This window comes from Coccinella septempunctata, chromosome 2 (assembly GCF_907165205.1).
Source record: "Coccinella septempunctata chromosome 2, icCocSept1.1, whole genome shotgun sequence".
Taxonomy (NCBI): domain Eukaryota; kingdom Metazoa; phylum Arthropoda; class Insecta; order Coleoptera; family Coccinellidae; genus Coccinella; species Coccinella septempunctata.
The window spans coordinates 18,914,869-18,934,373 of NC_058190.1; the positions used below are offsets into that span (position 1 = coordinate 18,914,869).

The 19,505-nt window shown below is 36.4% G+C and overlaps 3 protein-coding genes across 4 annotated transcripts in view; 1 reads left to right on the top strand and 2 right to left on the bottom strand.

The window, feature by feature from the left end:
- Positions 1-792: 792 nt before the first annotated feature.
- LOC123306412 overlaps positions 793-19,505 on the bottom strand; it is a 54,318-nt gene continuing 35,605 nt past the window's right edge. The window contains exon 2 of the mRNA XM_044888396.1: positions 793-1,363. Within this exon, the coding sequence (XP_044744331.1) occupies positions 1,000-1,363 (364 nt within the window). The 3' untranslated portion in view covers positions 793-999. The remainder of the gene's footprint in view (positions 1,364-19,505) is intronic.
- On the top strand, positions 3,557-6,155 carry LOC123306411. The gene is made up of 2 exons (XM_044888395.1): positions 3,557-4,173; positions 4,229-6,155. The coding sequence occupies exons 1-2, from the start codon at positions 3,686-3,688 to the stop codon at positions 4,722-4,724; spliced, it is 984 nt and encodes a 327-aa protein (XP_044744330.1). The 5' UTR covers positions 3,557-3,685; the 3' UTR covers positions 4,725-6,155.
- On the bottom strand, positions 11,521-14,365 carry LOC123306410. Of its 2 annotated transcripts, none has more exons than XM_044888394.1 (3): positions 14,077-14,365; positions 13,966-14,020; positions 11,521-11,622 (listed from the first exon to the last, which is right to left on the bottom strand). In XM_044888394.1, the coding sequence occupies exons 1-3, from the start codon at positions 14,209-14,211 to the stop codon at positions 11,606-11,608; spliced, it is 207 nt and encodes a 68-aa protein (XP_044744329.1). In that variant the 5' UTR covers positions 14,212-14,365; the 3' UTR covers positions 11,521-11,605. The 2 variants fall into 2 exon arrangements, 1 of the variants encoding a protein (XP_044744329.1); XR_006536908.1 differs by having other exon boundaries at positions 11,521-12,669; positions 12,761-14,020; positions 14,077-14,352.

Sequence of the window (19,505 nt, forward strand, 5' to 3'; positions counted from 1 at the left end):
CTCCAGGAAAGAGCATGTGTGTCGGCGCGGTCAATCAAGTTTTTCATGTGTCGACTTTGTCGGGAAGGTGCCACCAAAAAACAACAAACCAATATACAGTGCCACCGTTTAGAATCCAGAGGTAAGATTACACTCCGTACTTTTTACTGGGGATCTCGGTTTCAATCCCCCTAATCCTTACCCTATTCTGGGAGTACAAATTCCGATCGGCGTGCAAACCCATTGGAAGGCGAAAAACAGAGTGGTAAACCCCTATTTCACCATTTTCCGTTCATCCTTTTTGGGTTTCTCTCTGATGTTAGTACGATTTCTGTCGGAGTGCAAACCCATGAAAGCAGAAAGCAGAGAAGAGAACCGTTTCCTTGCCCCATACTTTGTTCTCCTCGTACCTGCGATCCTGTAATTTTGAGACTGAGCCCCGTCTCCGTTCAGTGTATGTCTTGGTTCTGACTGGCGAACGAATCCGTACCACCCGTGAGACGCTTGAGATCGGATACCCCTTTTTCTTTTCCGTTTCATTCACTGCGTGAACTTACCACTGTTGTATTAATAATTGCGTTATTTCACTCATGGTGTTACGCTTATCACTCAGCTGAATTTTTAATAATGCCTGTTGTGTTCCTTATTACGAGTCAACGAATAAATTTGTGAACTCCGATTTTGACTTTGACTGGTTATCGCTAACACCCCAGATAACGCCGAACCTTGTCTTCGACTTGAAACTACCAGTTTAGGTTTGCTATTTACCCCTTCAAAGAATAGCTAGCGCTCGAGATACCGGAGAAAAAGGCGTTACAGGAGATAGTGTTTATTTCAAATAGAAATATATGAAATATAATGCTTATATGATACATTTTATAATTGTTGAATATTGTCCAAATTCAGAAAATTGACGATATAAAATTATGCAAGAAAGAATTGATTACTAGGATCTTAATCTTCGAATTGTTCACAATAATAATTCTCATATAAATATTCGAGAAGTTTTTTTCAATAAATCTACCACAATTCACTAACACCTTTTCCATTGATATAAATATTTTTGTATCCTTCTAAACTATGATCAAATTGATACCACATGATATTTCTTTCTGTCTGTTCTGTGGAATTCGCTATTACCTCATATTCAGTGGGTTCATTACTATCATCGAATATTTTGCAGCATGCGTAGTTCTGAAGTGAATCCCAATTCACTTTTATTGTGTACTGCTTCACGTTCTTCTGGAAATTGAGTGGTTGGCAGGCTTTCAACAGTGTCATTTGAGATCCATCATCTTGAAGTTTTGTTATAAAAATGAAGGTATTTGTACATGGTATGCTAGAGTCGATTGAGTCCATCCAGGAATTAGACATAAAAATTTGCCTGAAAATGAAGTAAAATGAAAAAATTGATAATTGATTGTTTTCAGTTATGAGATTTAGGGCAAGCATTGAGAAATTGATAGATTCTTCCGTTCAGATGCGTTTTAACGCCGCAACTTGACACACGATATGTTCTCGACTGCGCTGTCAAGGAAAACCGCCTACTGGGACGGTCTATATTAGAAGTAATGCACCTCCAGTAACATTTTTGTATCGAGCGTCCCATATCCCAATGGATAGTCGGCCTTCCATACGCTTGATACCCGTACGTACAGTTTTCACATGGCAAGGCATTCAGATTTGATCTTTATCTAAAGGCTCCAAGAAAATTACGAGAACCGACATCGGTGTAGCGAAGAAAAGTAGAAATAACAGGCCGAAGATCAACAAAGGTAGGAAGGAAAATTGGGAGTTTTATTGATCAGAGTGAGGAAGTCTAAAAACCTAATAATGTTGTACCCGGGGATAATATATTCACTTTATGTATGTTCTGAATAATACTGGTCAATAATTCACTCTGTTGATTTGTATGTTATATTTTGTGTCAACAGTGTCACTATTCACTTTCATTTTTCACTTGTACAGAATATTATTAGTTATAATTATAATAATATCCTCTAACGATGAAAAAATATTATTTATTTATTTTATTGTATAATTATTTACATTTCTTATTATTTATTACTTTTACTAAAGTAATTTTGAAGTGATCATAGAGGGGTCGTTCTGAAATGGACTAATATGAAGGAAAATGTTTACTCGGGCTTGTTGGGAAGTGAAGATTTGAGGTTTTTCCGAATAGAAATTGGATATTCACAATTCGTTTCCGAATGGAGCCGTTTTTTTTTATTTCTATCCCGGGCATTTTTAAATTAATTCGCGAAAATGAGGAAATTTCGTAAAATTTAGACAAAGTTAGTTCCGATTAATTGAGAGCTTCTCCAATAATAATTAATATTAATAATAATTTATTTGAAAAGACGAAAGAAACATTTTACCGATCAGTCACATCGTCAGAGGGAGAAAATGGAAAGTTACCACCAAAGGAAGTCATCGAACAAATTTGGACCGAACAATCATCAGTTGTAATTTAACTAGTGCAATGAAAATTATAGATAATTTTTGGGAAAGATGCTTGAATGCAAGTTAAGTTGAGAAAGAGCACGAGTGCGCGGGGCGCTCGAGTGCCTTTTACAGTTTAACTTGCATGAGAGCAGATTTGTCAAAAATTATCGATTCATTTTCATTGCAAGAGTTAAATTTAATAAGAAAATTTTGTGAATCCATCAAATCGTATTGTGTCGCTGTCAGTTGCTGTCACATTGCCGTCACCAGTGGCGACGATATAATTGTATAATTTATACTCATTGCAGGCACGTAGGAGCTGTTGGAAAAAATCGTTGCTACGGACAATGAAAAATGTTTTTTTCTACAAACGTCAAAAAATGACAAGGTTCGCGCATTGACAACAATATACGAAGTGACCTTTCTTTTCATTTTCCTTTGTTATCATGACACCGTGCGCGAAGTGGTGTGCGAAATACTTACTTCGCACACTGCATGTAAACTATATGGGATTTTTATATCTTAACCTTTATGTTCCTCAATCAGGCAAAAATCCAAGAAATCATTTATTTATTATAGTATAACAATAATTGAGGCTTTCAAATTGTGAGAAAATTTAACACTACCCAATTTTATTTATTATTTACAATGTTAACATAAATGGTGCAGCCAGTGCACGAACCAATATTTATTCCTAAACCAGATAACTCAGATTCAGCTCGTGATATCGTAGTTTTGGGAGTTGGAAGACTATCCATTTTTGATTTGCAAGCAACTGTCGTAGAGGTGACAGCACTTGATCCTGACATTTCAATACTATTTTTCATATCAAGCTAAGCATGTTACTTATTTAAGAACAATATTTTTGACGTTTGTAGAAAAAATTTTGTTTGCATCTCATGCGCGAAATAATTTGGTGATCTCGACTATTTTTTTTACTCGGCTGCGCCTCGTTAAAAAAAAAGTTCTCGATCACCAAACTAGTATTTCGCGCACTAGATACAAAAATAACTATAGTAAACGACGCATTATAAAATACCCATTGTCAAATTTTCTAAGTGCCATGTCGCGATTTGTAAACGGTTCTGCTGTAGATATTGATAAGAATATAGACAATCTTACGCCAACGAATACAAAAAAGTCAAAAACGTCAGTATGGAGACAATTTCAAGAGTTTTGTGCCGAAAGAAATCACTTATTAGAACAAGGAACTTCGGTGGAAAAAATTGCCTTCATTCTAAAGGAGTGGGCAAGCAACATGCGCAAGAAGGATGGATCCTTTTATAAAGAAAGTGTGGTGAAAACAATGTGGAACGTGACAGCAAAACTTGAAAGAAAAAATATTGTGAAGATTTCGGCAATGGATCCATTTAATGATGTAAGATTTAAATCGGCTAGGGGTGCACGAGATGCTGCGCGCAAAATATTACAAATGAACCCGGAAAAGAGAAAAGAAAGCTCATCGGCTTTCACTTACAAAGTGCTGCAAATTTTGAAGCTTTACGATGAAAACAAGCCGGGTGGTCTGCAGAAAAAAATTTTTCATCCCATATCTTATGAGCTAGCATTTCGAGGAGGTGAGGCAGCCAACTGTTTGACGGATTTCTTTCAAGAAGAGAAGTTTAATGATAGAACTAGCACAAATAGAATAGAATATAATATAGTGTTTTCAAAAACCTGCCAAGGAGCAACAGACAATAAATGGTTAATCAGAAACACTACTAATGAAGACATCTGCCCCGTTAGGTGGGTCGTTAACAGTTTCTTATTTAATTTTTCTTATCAAAGCTTTTTTTTTAAGATTATACAAAAAACTTTTGTCAAAACGAGGATCTAACGTGAAGACGAACCGTCTGTTTCTTACACCGAATCGAGAATGGCAAAATAATAATATATGGTTCAAGAATATCCCAGTTGGCAGAAACGAGATCGCAAAATGGACAAAGCTGTCTGTCCAAAAAGCAGGTCTCGATAGCGTAAAGTTCAAATTTACAAATCATTCTCACCGAGCAACTGCCGTAAACCATCTAGCCAAAGTTGGGGTGAACGAAAACCAGCTAACGAAATTAACAGGACATGGAAATGTCAGTTCAATAAAACCTTATTTACAACTCGATAAAGAGTTTCACGAGGAAATAATAAGAAAAATGAGAAACAGTGAAAACAACGAGTTTAGTGTTTCTTCAGTTTCAACTTCTGCTTCAAGTAACGTTGTTTCTGACCAACAACAAGCTTCGACTGGTTCAATCATTAATTTCAATAATTGCGTTTTTAATTGTAAAAATTTCAATAACTAGGTTCAACAGTTTTCATGTTACTTTAATAAGTAATAGACGTTTATAATTACGTCTGCATTTATTTTAAAGGACCTGATAATTTTGCACAAGTGCAAATTATCGATAATTTGCACTAATGCAAAATTATCGCCTAATTGTATGCTCATTGGCTGAAACAACAATTGAAAATTAGTCGGAAAATTGTTGCCTGTCAAATTTGACAGATGAATAAAATTTTCCACGAAACCTCAGTTCAATGGAGATACTAGATGGATTGAAGATGAAAAATCTTAAGCTCTGAATTATGAACCGATACAACATGACATCACAATTGAAGTAGTGAAATTGACTATCAAGAAACTACACAACTGGAAAACACCTGGAGCTGGTGGTTTACAGAACTTCTGGATAAAGAAACTTTGGATCATAAATGAAAAATTCAACCAATGTGAACGATGTCATAAAAAATCCTGAAACAATGCTGATATTTCTTGTCATTGTCAGGAGAACTATCCCAATCTAATCCTAATGTCCGCTAATGCTAAATGAGATATTTCGAATTCAAAACGAATGGCGTCGAAAAACCGAGTGTGTCGTATATATGAGCCCATTCTGAAAGTTTACTTCATTTCACAACATTTCAGTCGCACTGTGGGCTTTACGCTTCTAACGTAAAATAATTTTGGTTTTTCGAGGTGATTGAATACTGCTAAAATTATGGAAGTTAGGCAATTAATAAAACATCGGTAATCTTCGCGAAAAAAGTGATCCTCAATTCCCAGCGCCATATGAGATCGACAAAATTCCATTACGATTCACGTTTTCTTCTGAATAAAGTGTTTGAAATTCGACGTTCTAATTTTGTGAAATAATATTCACACGATATTTTCGGATATTTTGGATTGTTGAATTCATCGAATTCTGTTGATTTATTGGATTTTGGATAATCAGACAGAATTTCCGTTTCATACGGGATGTAACATTCAATACGGAAGAACATTCGAGAAAAGCCGACCATCATCTTAGGCTTTTTCAAAATATATACCTTCACGATTGGATTTACATATTTGGCCGTTTGGTGTATGCAACTGCAGGAACAACAACAACCACTTTTCAACATCCCCGAAGACCCAGCGACTTTTAAGAATTTGAACAACCTTTACCCTTCGTCTGGGGAATCATCCCTTGGAAGTGACGTTGAAGCCTCTTCCCGGTAGCACGATACTCGATGAGTACAATTTTATTTTCATTCTCTCCAGATCTCTTTTCAGTTTCCAAATTTTAAGACCCTTATAATTGATATAATCAATGGACTGTGTAAATGTATTAGTGAGATCTATCATATATGCCTATTTAAGAAGAAATTATCGAATAACTATTACATCGAAACTATATTAGTTGATAATTTTCACTTATTGTACGATTTAACCTGTAAATGAAAGCCGGCCTTCATCCAATGGGCAAGTTTCCTAGAACTCCAAAATCGAATTTAAGATTATTTATGGAAACTTTTTTCTATTAGTTATCCCACATCTGAAAGATTCGCTTCAAAATTCAGAAATTTCAGAAATACACCCTTCGAAACTTAGTAAACATTCGAATATGTGAAAGCTTGTGACGTAGAATGCCTTTACTAAAGCCTAGTGTTAATTCGACAACAGTGGAACCGATCAAGAAGATATCCACAGATTGCATAAAATTGTTTCTGTAATCTGTGTCTATACATTCTCAAAACCGTAGACATTTTGTGTCATTGTTTGTTTTTCTTGTCAAATGTGATCACAAAACTTGATATTTTTTACGTCTATGTTGATCTTTCATCACCATTATTGACTCGATGGGCGTTGCCGGATTGTGAAAATGACGTAGAATGTTCATAAGAGGGCACTTCTGAAATCAGAATTTTTGTAAGTGAATACAAGTGAATGCAATATGTTAAAATTCGAAAAAAATATATTGCGATATATTTGAGTTATAGGGATTTTAATGACATAGATTTTGAAATTTAGGAAAATACCCCATTGTCTAAAATCTTTATATTTAACAACTTTACTTAATTCTAGGATTGTTTCTTGATGAATATCATTTTTCTTATCATAAACTTTTGATTGATGAATAAATAAATGTGCGACTGTTTTGAAACGTTCTGGAACCATCCTAAAAGCGAACCAAAACAGGCCTAATATCAAGGATCAAATATTTTAATAAACTTTCATTTGACAACTTTTTTAATTTTGGTAGTTTTGAAATCAATAGTGAAAGTAACGATTTCAAAAGTTGGTTTTAAACTATCTGGCGCCCCATATTTTCCAATAAACCCACTCCTCCACTGGAGCTAGTTCGCGAGCCCGGTCCATTTAATTTATGTTGCAGTTTCAGTAAAAATAGTCATACAATCAAAATTTGCACGTAACACGATATTAAGCTGCGTCTGAAATTTCAAGTCCTACTGGGATGTCAATCATTCTTGAATGGAATATAAATTGATTTTTTTCCAATTTCCATGACCGAAAACCGTATCAAGCGCTACCGTTTAATACATAGAACCTCTAATACCTGAGCCTTTGAACACATGCACGAAAATATCTACCGCCAGCATTAAATCTACAGGTGCTTGTCGGGATCTGCAAATTTCAAGTTATTGAACAAATTTACTATGCGGAATACTGATTTGTGGCATATACTCTGATTCATCTGAACTATGCAGGTTTAATTCACAAGAAACAATTCGATTTGCTTTAGTAGTTTTCTGATTCATCCATAGACCTATTAAACACATGGACGTCTCCTTCTAATAAGTTTCAATAGCAACGAGTGCGACCAACGTGACTTAAGGGGTTAGAATGGTTCGAAAATTTCAAAAAATCGATTTTATTTTTTTGCCTTGTTCAATAATTCCATTTGTTAAAAATATTCTACTAAAATTTCAAATCGATCCGAGTAAATTTTAAGAGATAGACTCTTCGGAAGTTCTGCCATCAGGCCACGTCCGTGCAGCGCTTAGCAGGATAGCAGGTATACGGAAGCAACTGCGTAGCTAGTGTTGGTCGTCCTGTTGGAGTTATCGTGTTATTTAGACATTTTTTCAACAGAGAAGGGATATAATTAATAACACAATGAACTCAAACTTCTTTATTAGCTCTAGGCTAGCACCTCTAAACTTCTAAAACCTCTGAGGTGTATTTGTAGACCTCTATATCTAGCGAATACTACAGCAGAATTGACCGAGTTTCATAACCTCTATCAGCTGGTTGATTTCATCCATATAATCGATTTTAGCCATCGATCGGGAGTTTTAAATGCAACAATACATCCTTCATGACTATCTCTACATGAAGGTGTATTGTTGGTTGTCGTCCATCGATATTCAGGCGGAGCTCACTTCTAACACTCCCTCCCTCTGCCTGAATTGGACCATCCACTGTACATCTTAAGATTCATCTGAAAAAACAAACGAATCAAACATCTAAAACATCTTGGTAAAGATGCATAAAAATTCCTTTAAGGCATTCGTGTGAATCTAATGGCAAAGGTTTAGTCATATAATGTCTGCTACATTTTCTTTAGTGGCAATCCATTTTAATACAACCTTTTTCTCTTCAACAAATTGCATAATGAAGTCACCATGGGTATAACCCATGAGTCTTCTAGTTCCCCTAATTTCTCTCTCTAATATACTTGTATAACGTCTAATTTATCATCAAACATCTTAAGCTTGTGACTGCCATCTTTCTTAGTGCAATCTCGTTCCTCTTAAGTATATGAAAATCCTTTTCACATCTTTCCAATCATCTTCGGTGGGCTCTAGTTGTTTTCTGGCCAAATTGTTAAAGCAAATGTTATATCTGGCCGTGTACCATTTGTCAAGTCAATCAAACTTCCTATTGCCTCTCTATACGGTACTCTCATAACATATTTAGGTTTATCGTCTAACTCTAAGTACTCTAATTTGTATCTCTTATTTCTGCCTTCAACCTGTCGTGTCACTATTGGATTATTTTGTGGATTGCATTCCGTCATGTTGAATCACTTCAATATACTCATAATGTAGGTTGATTGACTCATTATCGCATAATTCTCATCTTCATTTCGTTCAATGTTTATTCCGAGGAAGCTCTTGTGTTCACCAAGATCTTTCATCGCGAAAACATTTCTCAAGTGCCTCTTTATCTCATCTAATTTGTTTGTATCGTTACTGGCTACTAGAATATCATCTACATATATAACTAGTAATGCCATTCTTCCATTTTTCCTCCAAGAATACAAACATGGTTCATGCAGATCGTTCTCTAAAGCAAGTTTTATTGCTTCTTCAGAAAACCAACAGGTGGAAGATGGAATAACAATTCCATCTCTTTGGATTTATTTTCAGGCCATATAATGCTTTCTCTAGTTTGCATAATTTTGACCTTTAAGTGTCCTCGTCTACATCCAAACCATTTGGAAGCTCCATATAAATCTCTTCATCTAATGTTCCATTAAGGAACGCAGTTTCAACATCTAATTGACAAGAATACAAGTCTTCTCATTGAAGTTTACATGTCTCGACCCAAAGAATTTTCTCGAGCTGGGGTGCCACATCAGGTATCCGGTTGAAGTATAACCGACTAGGACAGCCTTCAATGCACGTTCTCCGAACTTGAGATTTGGTTTGGGAATTTTTATGTAGGCTATACATCCAAACCTCTTAATTTGATCAAAATGGCATTTAGTATTTGATGCAAATTTTGTCAAGGGCGTTTGATATTCTATCAACTTGTGTGGTGTTCCGTTGTATGCATATACTGCAGCATCAACAGCCTACTCCCACATACTCTTAGGTAGTCCGGAATCAAACATATGTATATGCCTTGATCTTCTTTTGTGTGGTTCCTTTAAACCTCTCTACTACACCATTGGGTTCTGGTGTATACGGTGAGGTAAAATCAGTTGCGATTTCCTCCCTCTTAAGTGCATCTGATAATTTTCTTCCAGTAAATTATGTTCCTTGGTCTGATCTGATGTAACAGACCTTTCGTTCTTGCATAAAAGATTTCGAGTAGATATAAGAAACTTCTGTAAGGCTTCACCTGATTCACCTTTAGTTTTCAGCGAGAAAGCTCTAGCCAACCTCGAGTAATCATCTATAAAGACATTTATGAACTTCTTCTGACCAGGATAAGATGTTGGTTCAATCGGACCCATTGTTTCTGTATATATCACTTAGAGTGGGCTATCAGCTCTTTTTCTACTTTCCTCAAAAGGTAGCTTCTGCATCTTCGACATGATACATACTTCACATTCTTATATGGAATCATCATATTTTATCTTCGCTAACCTCTTATCAAGCTTTTGTAGCTTCTTCAAATAGCTTAGCGAAGCATGCCCCAATCGAACATGCCACAGTATAGCTTCTTCTATTCTCTTAGAACGAGGGATATCTTCTAAAGGATTACTTATGAACAGTTCCTCTAAATTTTGAACTGTCTCTAAGGCCCGTAAGATTAATGGTAGTTTAAACCAAGAATGAGGGTTTAAACTATGGATAACGATTATTTCTTAAGATCACACATAGTTAATCCATCAAAGATGGTTTAAACTATCGATTAGTTTAAACCTTCGGGACGATAGGTTTGAACCATCCAAAAGGGATTAAACCCTATATATTCTATGAAACTATTTTCTACGAAGTTTTTTGAAGTTTCTGTTTGTTTTGATTCAAGAAAGTGTGTTTGCGTTCCGGAGTCAGACTCACATCTGTACAGATTAAATCTGCTCTCTTGATATCTTTGTGCGAATTGTGTACGAACTCAAGTGATTAAAATTGTGAAAATTGAAGATTTCACGTACTAACACGAAATCTCAATCCCCATCAAGAAAAAATTCGTTTTCCACCAATATTTCCGCGTTTACTCGGAAATAAAATAGTTAGAATAAATAAATCCCGAAGTGTAAACAAAGAACCCCTGTTCCTTATCTTGGTAGATAAGATATAAACTTATGAACTAAAGCGTTCCACACATTGAGAACATTTATGTCCTCTGAAAATAATGAATCTGGTGTGATCATTCATCAGAACCAACAGGGATTTTTGGGTTTCCCACCATCTGAAACAATTAATAAAGCAGCTCAAATCTTCAAACAAACTATGAATAAACTCAATAGTGGTCCCGAAGGAGGAGAACATATACTGCATTCAACTTTATTTTAGCAGTCGGTTGGCCATGGAAATTTGACACATTTCACTCTGTATAGTAGAAAAATGTGGGGTTATGACGCTTGTCAAAACATTTTTGGCTTTTAAATCAACGCTATGTTGTCCGTTCTACGTAAAAGTCTCAGTAATTACGTATTTACTTAAAACGCTAAATTAATTCGGAAATATGGTAATTTACATAACAAACGTTTATACAAACTGGTTGAAGGCATGCACCAAATCTAGTTATTTGCATGGAAAATACAAGAGATCAGTTTTTAAATGTATTTATTTTCGCTATGGAAGAAAATTAATAATATGCAGTTGGTTGAGAAGAGTAAATATTGGTTTCTTTGACTAAACGTTGAAGACATTACATCACTTGTTGAATTCAAAAATGCGCGAGTTCACGCAGAATAAATGAATGTGCGACTGTTTTGAACCGTTCTGGAATCATCGTAAAAGCGAAGCAAAACAAGCCTATACCAAAGATGAAATGCATCTCATCCAGTGGTAGTGAATGGGTATATCTCTCAAAGTAATTAATGGATACTCACAAGAATGTTAAATTCTTCAACAAAAATCATATTTTATATCAAAATAGTGAAAGGGAGTTATAAGGCAAGAGGAACTTCAGAAAAATTTCACACAAAATATTTATTGATCCCTTAAGACATTCACAATGTATAGGACAAGTCAAATGTAAAATTGACCTTCTAGAACTTATTTAACGATGACATTTATTGAAAATCCTTAACACTCTAGTAACTTTTTTATACAAGATACATTTGATTGTTTCTTTTTTTATTTGTTTTTATTGAGCAACTCAACAGTGGTTGGCAGATGATCACACAATATTATGGCCTGATACACCTGAGCAAGAAATTTCATATGGAGATGTTAAAGTATTGAATAATGACTATTTGAACCTTAATAATCTAGGCACCCTGAACCCAACTTATCTGGGCCACTCACGCCCTCTAACAGAAAACCATCTTATATATATATATATAAATGAATACATAGCAGTTTGTTTGGAAATTTCAAGCTTGTGTTTACCTCCGAGTAGTTTATAGATTGTTTTTGGGCAAATTGAATGACATTTTGCTTGTATGTACAATAATTCTTTTTGAAATTAAGAAGATGAGAAGAGAGATCTTTTTGTTTATACAAAAATATTCAATATATATAGTACTAAAATGCCATTCCCTCTGCCCTACTGCGAGATTTTATTTCATTCCGTTCAGTTCCAACATTCTTGAATGTATATAGTGTTAAAATGCCATTCCCTCTGCCTTACTGCGAGATTTTATTTCATTCCGTTCAGTTCCAACATTCTTGAATGTATATAGTGTTAAAATGCCATTCCCTCTGCCTTACTGCGAGATTTTATTTCATTCCGTTCAGTTCCAACATTCTTGAATGTATATAGTGTTAAAATGCCATTCCCTCTGCCTTACTGCGAGATTTTATTTCATTCCGTTCAGTTCCAACATTCTTGAATGTATATAGTGTTAAAATGCCATTCCCTCTGCCTTACTGCGAGATTTTATTTCATTCCGTTCAGTTCCAACATTCTTGAATGTATATAGTGTTAAAATGCCATTCCCTCTGCCTTACTGCGAGATTTAATTTCATTCCATTCAGTTCCAACATTCTCAATGAATGATGATCCTATTGAAATTTTTGGATTTCTCGTTTACAACTGCCTAGTAGTCTGGCCGATGGATATTCAGAGAGATCAATTACTTTTCAAAACTTGCTTCAGATGTATACTGAGGGTGTAGGTACCTGAGAATAATAATTTCCATTGAACAATGTGTATAATCACCTCACTTTATGGAGTTTTAAAAAAGAGATTCAAATTAAAATATTTACATACCTCGAACATTTCATCTTTTGTAGCAGAATGGACAACCTCAAAATTTCCTCTACATTATTATTCCGCATTCATTAGGTCATCGATTGAATCAGACTCATCATCAGAAGAATCTGATTCTCCCAATGAAATAATGAATGGAGGAATATCTGCTATTGGGAGATTACCCATAAATTTAGCCCAGTCGTCAGTTATGAGCCTATCACAATGCATACAAAAATTTTTCCACATTTCCGATGTACATTTTGAAAGAGCCAAAGTCCATAAATTCAAAACCCTATCTTTGGAATAGGGAAGAGAATTTATGTTCTTGTTGTAGAAGTTCTTAGAGAACGCCCAGGCCATTTCAATAGGATTATACTGACAATGGTATGGGGGTAATCTAAGAACATCATGCCCATGCTCTTTCAAAAGGTCATCCACTAAATATTTTCGTTGACTTCTATTTCGAAAGGGTAGTATTAATTGCCAAAGTTGTTTTTTATTTGAATTTTGACTGAAATTAATTTTGTTTTTAATCAACCAATCCTGCATTTCACTTTTCTTACTGGAAAATGTGGGTGGCTTGTCCAATTGCACCGAATGATAAGGGGCATTGTCCATTACAACCACACATTTTCCAGGAATCTTAGCTAATGCAGGAATCAGTTGATTAATGATCCAATTATGAAATAATTCACTGGTCATTGTATTGTGATAGTCTCTGTCATTGTTTGCCGAATTTAAAATTAAACTACACCCCTCTAAAAATCCACAATTACTTCCTGCGTGTAAAACCGTAAAACGTTTTCCTTCATGTTTAATTTTGGATGGGTTGCTCTTTATATCAGATTCGTGTGTCCATCGACGAACAGAAGAACCATTTTGGTAAATCCAAGTTTCGTCGAGGAACACGAATCTGATATCTTCATCTGATTTATATTGTAGAAATTTTCGCAGGAAAGTAATTTTGGCTGCAACGACATGCTTTTGTTCACATAAAATTTTGCGTTCATCCACCCTTTTGTATTTGTAACCCATCGATTTTAAAATTTTGTAAAGTGATGTCCGTCCCCCGGTATATTCCAAATCATTTTTTGCATAATTAAGTAGAGTGTCAACACTAAAGTATTCATTTTTCAAATTATAATCCCAAATTCGCCGTTGCAGGTCTTTTCTAAAAATAAACTTCTCAATTTCTTCCACCTTTTTGGGTCTCCCAATAGGAGGAAATTCTTTGTCGTCCTCTTCATTAACAATGTTTCGGATTGTGGAAACGTTCAGCTAAAATAAAAGTAGTTCAGATTGATATGAAACATAGGTATTATAAATTTACTTACATCGAAAATGTTTGATACCATCTGGAAAATGGTAGATGAAAGAGTATCAGGATTACTTTTCAGATGAGCTGCCCTCAATTCTGCATAACATTTCCTGATACTCTTTCTTTGCGGCTTTTCAACTATTTTCGGCATTTTCTCGACTTTAGAATATCTGAAACAACTCTGAAACTCTGAACAAATATTTTGTTTAAAGAAACAAAATATTTGTTCAGAGTTCAGTTGTTCACTTGGTCTCTGTATTTGTTGATATTAGTTGTGGCAACGGCGTTATGATATTGATGACATTTCATGAGTGCCAACCTTACTCCGTTCTAGTTACAAAAACTTGAGAAAATTATTTCATGGCCAACCGACTGCTAAAATAAATTTGAATGCAGTATAGTATCAAGACATTAAAGATAGTCACCACAAACCAAGATCAAGAAATGGAAACCAACAACACGCATGACTGGCAGACAGCGAAGAAACGGAAAAGATCACCAACCCAACCTCTTAGTCCATCTATAACACCAACTGAAAACAGATTTGCACCTCTACAAACTATAAATGATAACCAAGCCAGGAAAGAAAAAGAAGATAAACCACCAACACCACCGCCGATATACATCCATGACGTTGCCGATTATAAAGCAATGATGAACACCTTTGCTGAAGTCATTGATAAGAATTCTTTCCATACTAGGGTACTTTCCAATGATAAAGTAAAAATTAGTACATACACCGTGGACGCCTACAGAAAACTCTCCAAGTACCTTATCAGTGAAAAAATAATCCACCACACGTACCAGATGTCCAGATGCGACAGGAACGAGCATATAGAATTGTCATAAGAAATTTACACCACTCTCTGCCTACTCAAGAAATTCGAAGTGAACTTCTAACACATGGTCATGAAGTTCGGAATATCTTAAATATTCAACATAGAGTGACCAAGGAACCACTCTCTATGTTCTTCGTAGACCTTGAACCTCAACCAAATAATAAAACCATATATGATCTTCGATACATTTACAGCACTAAGTTCACTATAGAACCACCTAGGAAAAAACGAGGCATAGTACAGTGTATGAGGTGCCAAGAATATGGTCACTCCAAAACATATTACTACAAACCCCACAATTGCGTGAAATGCGGAGGCCAACATGATTCTAAAATTTGCCAGAAAACCAAAAACACTCCTGCAAAATGTGCTTTGTGCAATGGCGATCATCCAGCCAACTATAAAGGATGCCAAATATACAAAGATCTCATACAAACAAATTCCAGAAGTAACAACCATGCACCAAATAGCAGACCAAATGTACCCTCCACCAACATAGCAACATCAACATCTCCGCAACCAAACAACCAACCTCCCCGAACCTACTCTGAAGCTACAAGAAATGTTAATCTAGAACCCCTATCCCAGCTAAGTCATCAACTATCTAGTTTCCTCGAAGAATTCAAAAATATGTTCTCGCAATTACTAAACCAGAACAGCATGATCCTGAATCTGCTCACCACCGTAATGAATAAACTTCCATAATGTCGAACAGGATTAATGAGATTCTCAGAATTGCGACTTGGAATGCCAACGGATTGGCAAACCACAAACGAGAAATAATAACTTTCTTAGATCTCAACAAGGTTGACGTCCTATTGATCTCCGAAACTCACTTCAACAGTATTTGCGATCCCAAACTATTCAGTCTACCACACTATTCACCCAGATGGAACAGCTCATGGAGGATCTGCAGTCATTATCAAAAATTCTATATGTCATTACGAACAAGAAAAATTTCAAACAGCCCACATTCAAGCAACGACCGTATCAGCAAAAACAAAAACTGGCCACATCATAACATCAGTGTACTGCCCACCACGACACACCATATCGACAGACACATACAAGGAGTTCTTCGCCACTCTTGGGCAGAGATTCATTGTGGGTGGCGATTGGAATGCCAAAAACACTCACTGGGGATCCAGACTAACCACAACTAAAGGTCGTAACTTACTTCGGGCCCTGAATGACAAATGCTACAATCACCTTTCGACGGGGGAGCCCACGTACTGGCCAACGGACCCAAGAAAATTACCAGACCTGCTTGTCTTCTGGAGTCCAGTTATGACTTGGATTCTGACCATTCACCTGTTGTTCTGACCTTAAACAGTCAGCCTATAATAACAAATTCCCCACCCAAATTGTCTACAAAGTTCAGTAGAAGAGAGCAATTCAAAGAATATGTCATAGAAAAACTGGATAATAACCTCTCTATGAAAGAACCAGCTGAGATTGATCTAGCCGTACAACACTTCACAGAGACGTTACAACAAGCAGCTACCCCCTGCACCGGAAGAGAAACCTCCAATGATAGCAGCACTCCTCTACACATACGGCAATTAATATCTCAAAATAGGAGAGCAAGGGGTGTATGGCAGCGGTCGAGCAATATTACTGATCTCCATTATTACAGAAGTATGTCACTCAACCTGACCAAAGCCCTAAGAGATGTTCAAAACTCCTCTTTCGAACGCTATACTGAAGAATTGACTACCACAGATAACAGCTTGTGGAGAGCCACAAAAAAATTCAGCAGACCAACACCATCCATTACACCAATACGTACCGATAACGGCTGGGCACGATCCAACCAGGAAAATGCAAATGCCTTTGCAGAGCACCTATCAACCGTATTTGAAGAGCCAAAGCCAGTACCTGGATACGAAATTGATGTCGAAAAATTCTTAGATGCACCCTGCCAGTTATCACTTCCCATAAAACCTATAAATCCTAAGGAAGTCAAATACGCAAATACGCAAATTTAAAAATAAGAAGGCTCCTGGCCATGACCTGATTACTGCATATATCCTGAAAAACCTACCGAAAAAAGCAATAGTCTTCTTAACTACCTTATACAACCGCATGCTGAATTTGGGTTACTTCCCGATCACATGGAAATATGCCCACCTATTGATGATTCACAAAAGTGGCAAACCTGAGCACTCACCAGCATCATACAGACCCATAAGTCTTCTCCCAATCCCTGGAAAACTATTTGAGAGAATACTCCTAAAAAGGATACATGAAGACCATGAGACAACTGATCTTCTTCCTGACTACCAATTTGGGTTCCGACAAAGGATGTCAACGTCACACCAGGCTCACAGGATAATCAACGTCATCTCAAATTCTCTAGAGAGAAAGCAATATTGCAACGGCGTGTTTCTGGATGTCTCCCAGGCGTTTGATAGAGTCTGGCATGCAGGCTTATTATACAAGCTCAAGAAGAACCTAAACCATAATTACTACCTCATTCTGAAATCGTACATCTCAGACAGATACTACTCTGTTAAGTCCAGTAACGAACTATCTGGGTATTTCCCAATTAAATCTGGTGTACCCCAAGGAAGTGTACTAGGACCGTTCTCGTACCTAATCTATACTGCTGATTTACCGGAAACTCCCGACACAACTATTGCCGCATTTGCTGATGACGTTGTAATACTTTCGTCCGACAACGACCCCATTGTGTCCTCCACAAATATCCAAGAACACCTGGACCAACTCAGCATCTGGTACAAAACATGGAGAATAACTTTAAACCAGAGCAAATCAGTTAACGTAGTCTTCACCCTAAGACACAACGACTGCCCAAGAGTAACTCTGAATGGAGTCACCTTACCGACAAAGACTGAGGTCAAATACCTAGGTATGCATCTGGATCAACGGCTCACATGGGAGAAACATGTGCAAGCAAAGAGGAAACAACTAGACATGAAGCTCCGACAGATGTATTGGCTCTTGCAAAGAAAGTCGAAGATGACCATGCAGAACAAACTGACAGTGTACAAGGCGACTCTCAAACCAATCTGGTCCTACGGCATACAACTGTGGGGATGCGCGAAGCCATCTGGAAGAAAAATCATCCAAAGGTTCCAGTCCAAAACTCTACGCTTAATAGCGGATGCACCATGGTACGTCACCAACCAACGACTGCATGAAGACTTACAGATCCCTTACATCAACGACGTTATAGAATCTGCATCAGCCAGATATCGAGATCGACAAGGTCACTCCAATGACCTGATACAAAACCTCTACCTGAAAGGACCCCACATCAGAAGACTGAAGAAGACATGGCCCGAAGATCTTCCACAACACTAAACTAAAATAGTGCAAAACGAGTAGAAATGTCACTGGACAGTTCACTCTCATGTAGTCTCTTTTATCACAATTACTTAATACCTATAAGAGTAGATTGTATATTGTGCAATAAACGTTAAAAAAAAAGGTTTGCGTTCCTGGTTAGAGAATTATTAAGTTCAATGTTTGAAAATGAACATGGAATAAGAATATGATAGTGATTCGGATTCAGATATTGAAATCTTGCATGAGTTGAGTGATTTCAATAGGTATCATGATAGACCATGTATTATCCGTGATCGAGAAAATTATTGGGATAAACGGGATGATATCGAATTCATTCGATCTCCAAAACTTCTGCAAGAGCAATTTTGAGTGAGAAAAAATAAGCCACCCCACCTCAAGATGAAATATCAACATTCAATTTCATATTTTGTCTCACTTGCAATCCATCTTCTGAATTGCTATGTTCAAAAGCAATTTTCACTTCGAAATTTGCCTTTCGTTAGATACTAGATATGGATATTTTCAGAAACCAAGCACTGAATGCTATGTATGAACCATAGGTTTTACCTCAATAATATAACAATAATAATGCTGATACAAAGATCACAACAGAACACCATAAATAAATAAACTGATCGCTGCAGTCCGACAGAAGCACTGATTCAAAGATTGACACAGAAAACTAAGAAATGACAACCAATGAGTCACAATTAGTTCTAATAATAGCCAACTCTTTTGGCAACTGCACAGGATTAGTTAATCTCTTCTCATTTTATATTTGATCGTAACACGACGGTTTAAACCATATATTAACTTTAATCGGAGATTTCTTACTCGGAAGTTTAAACTACGATTAATCTTACGGGCCTTAGTCGTCTAATTCGACTGCATCTTCGGACTATACTCCGAACTCTTAATTTCCTGATTTGGTTCTCTCTCTTCTAAGTTTTCATCTAATGTGTTGAGAACCAGGTCATCAGGTGGAATAATGAGATTTCTCTCTTCCTCCCTCCCAATCACAGATTGGGTTCTTCCCTTCTCAGGTTCTCCCTCCCTCCCTATCAACTCTTCCTCTTTGTTGGGTATCTGCGATTGTTCAGACATCTCATTATCTTCAAATAGTTCAGTTGTACAAAAATATATTTCATACTCTTTTTTATTGTAGGGCTTACTTTGATTTGGCTTCTTAATTTTAAAGTTTATTATCCAGTTTGGCTTCTCATACTGTCCCTCTAAAACAATCTTATTAATATTAATTGTCATCATAAACTCTCAGTACCTCATCATCTAAATA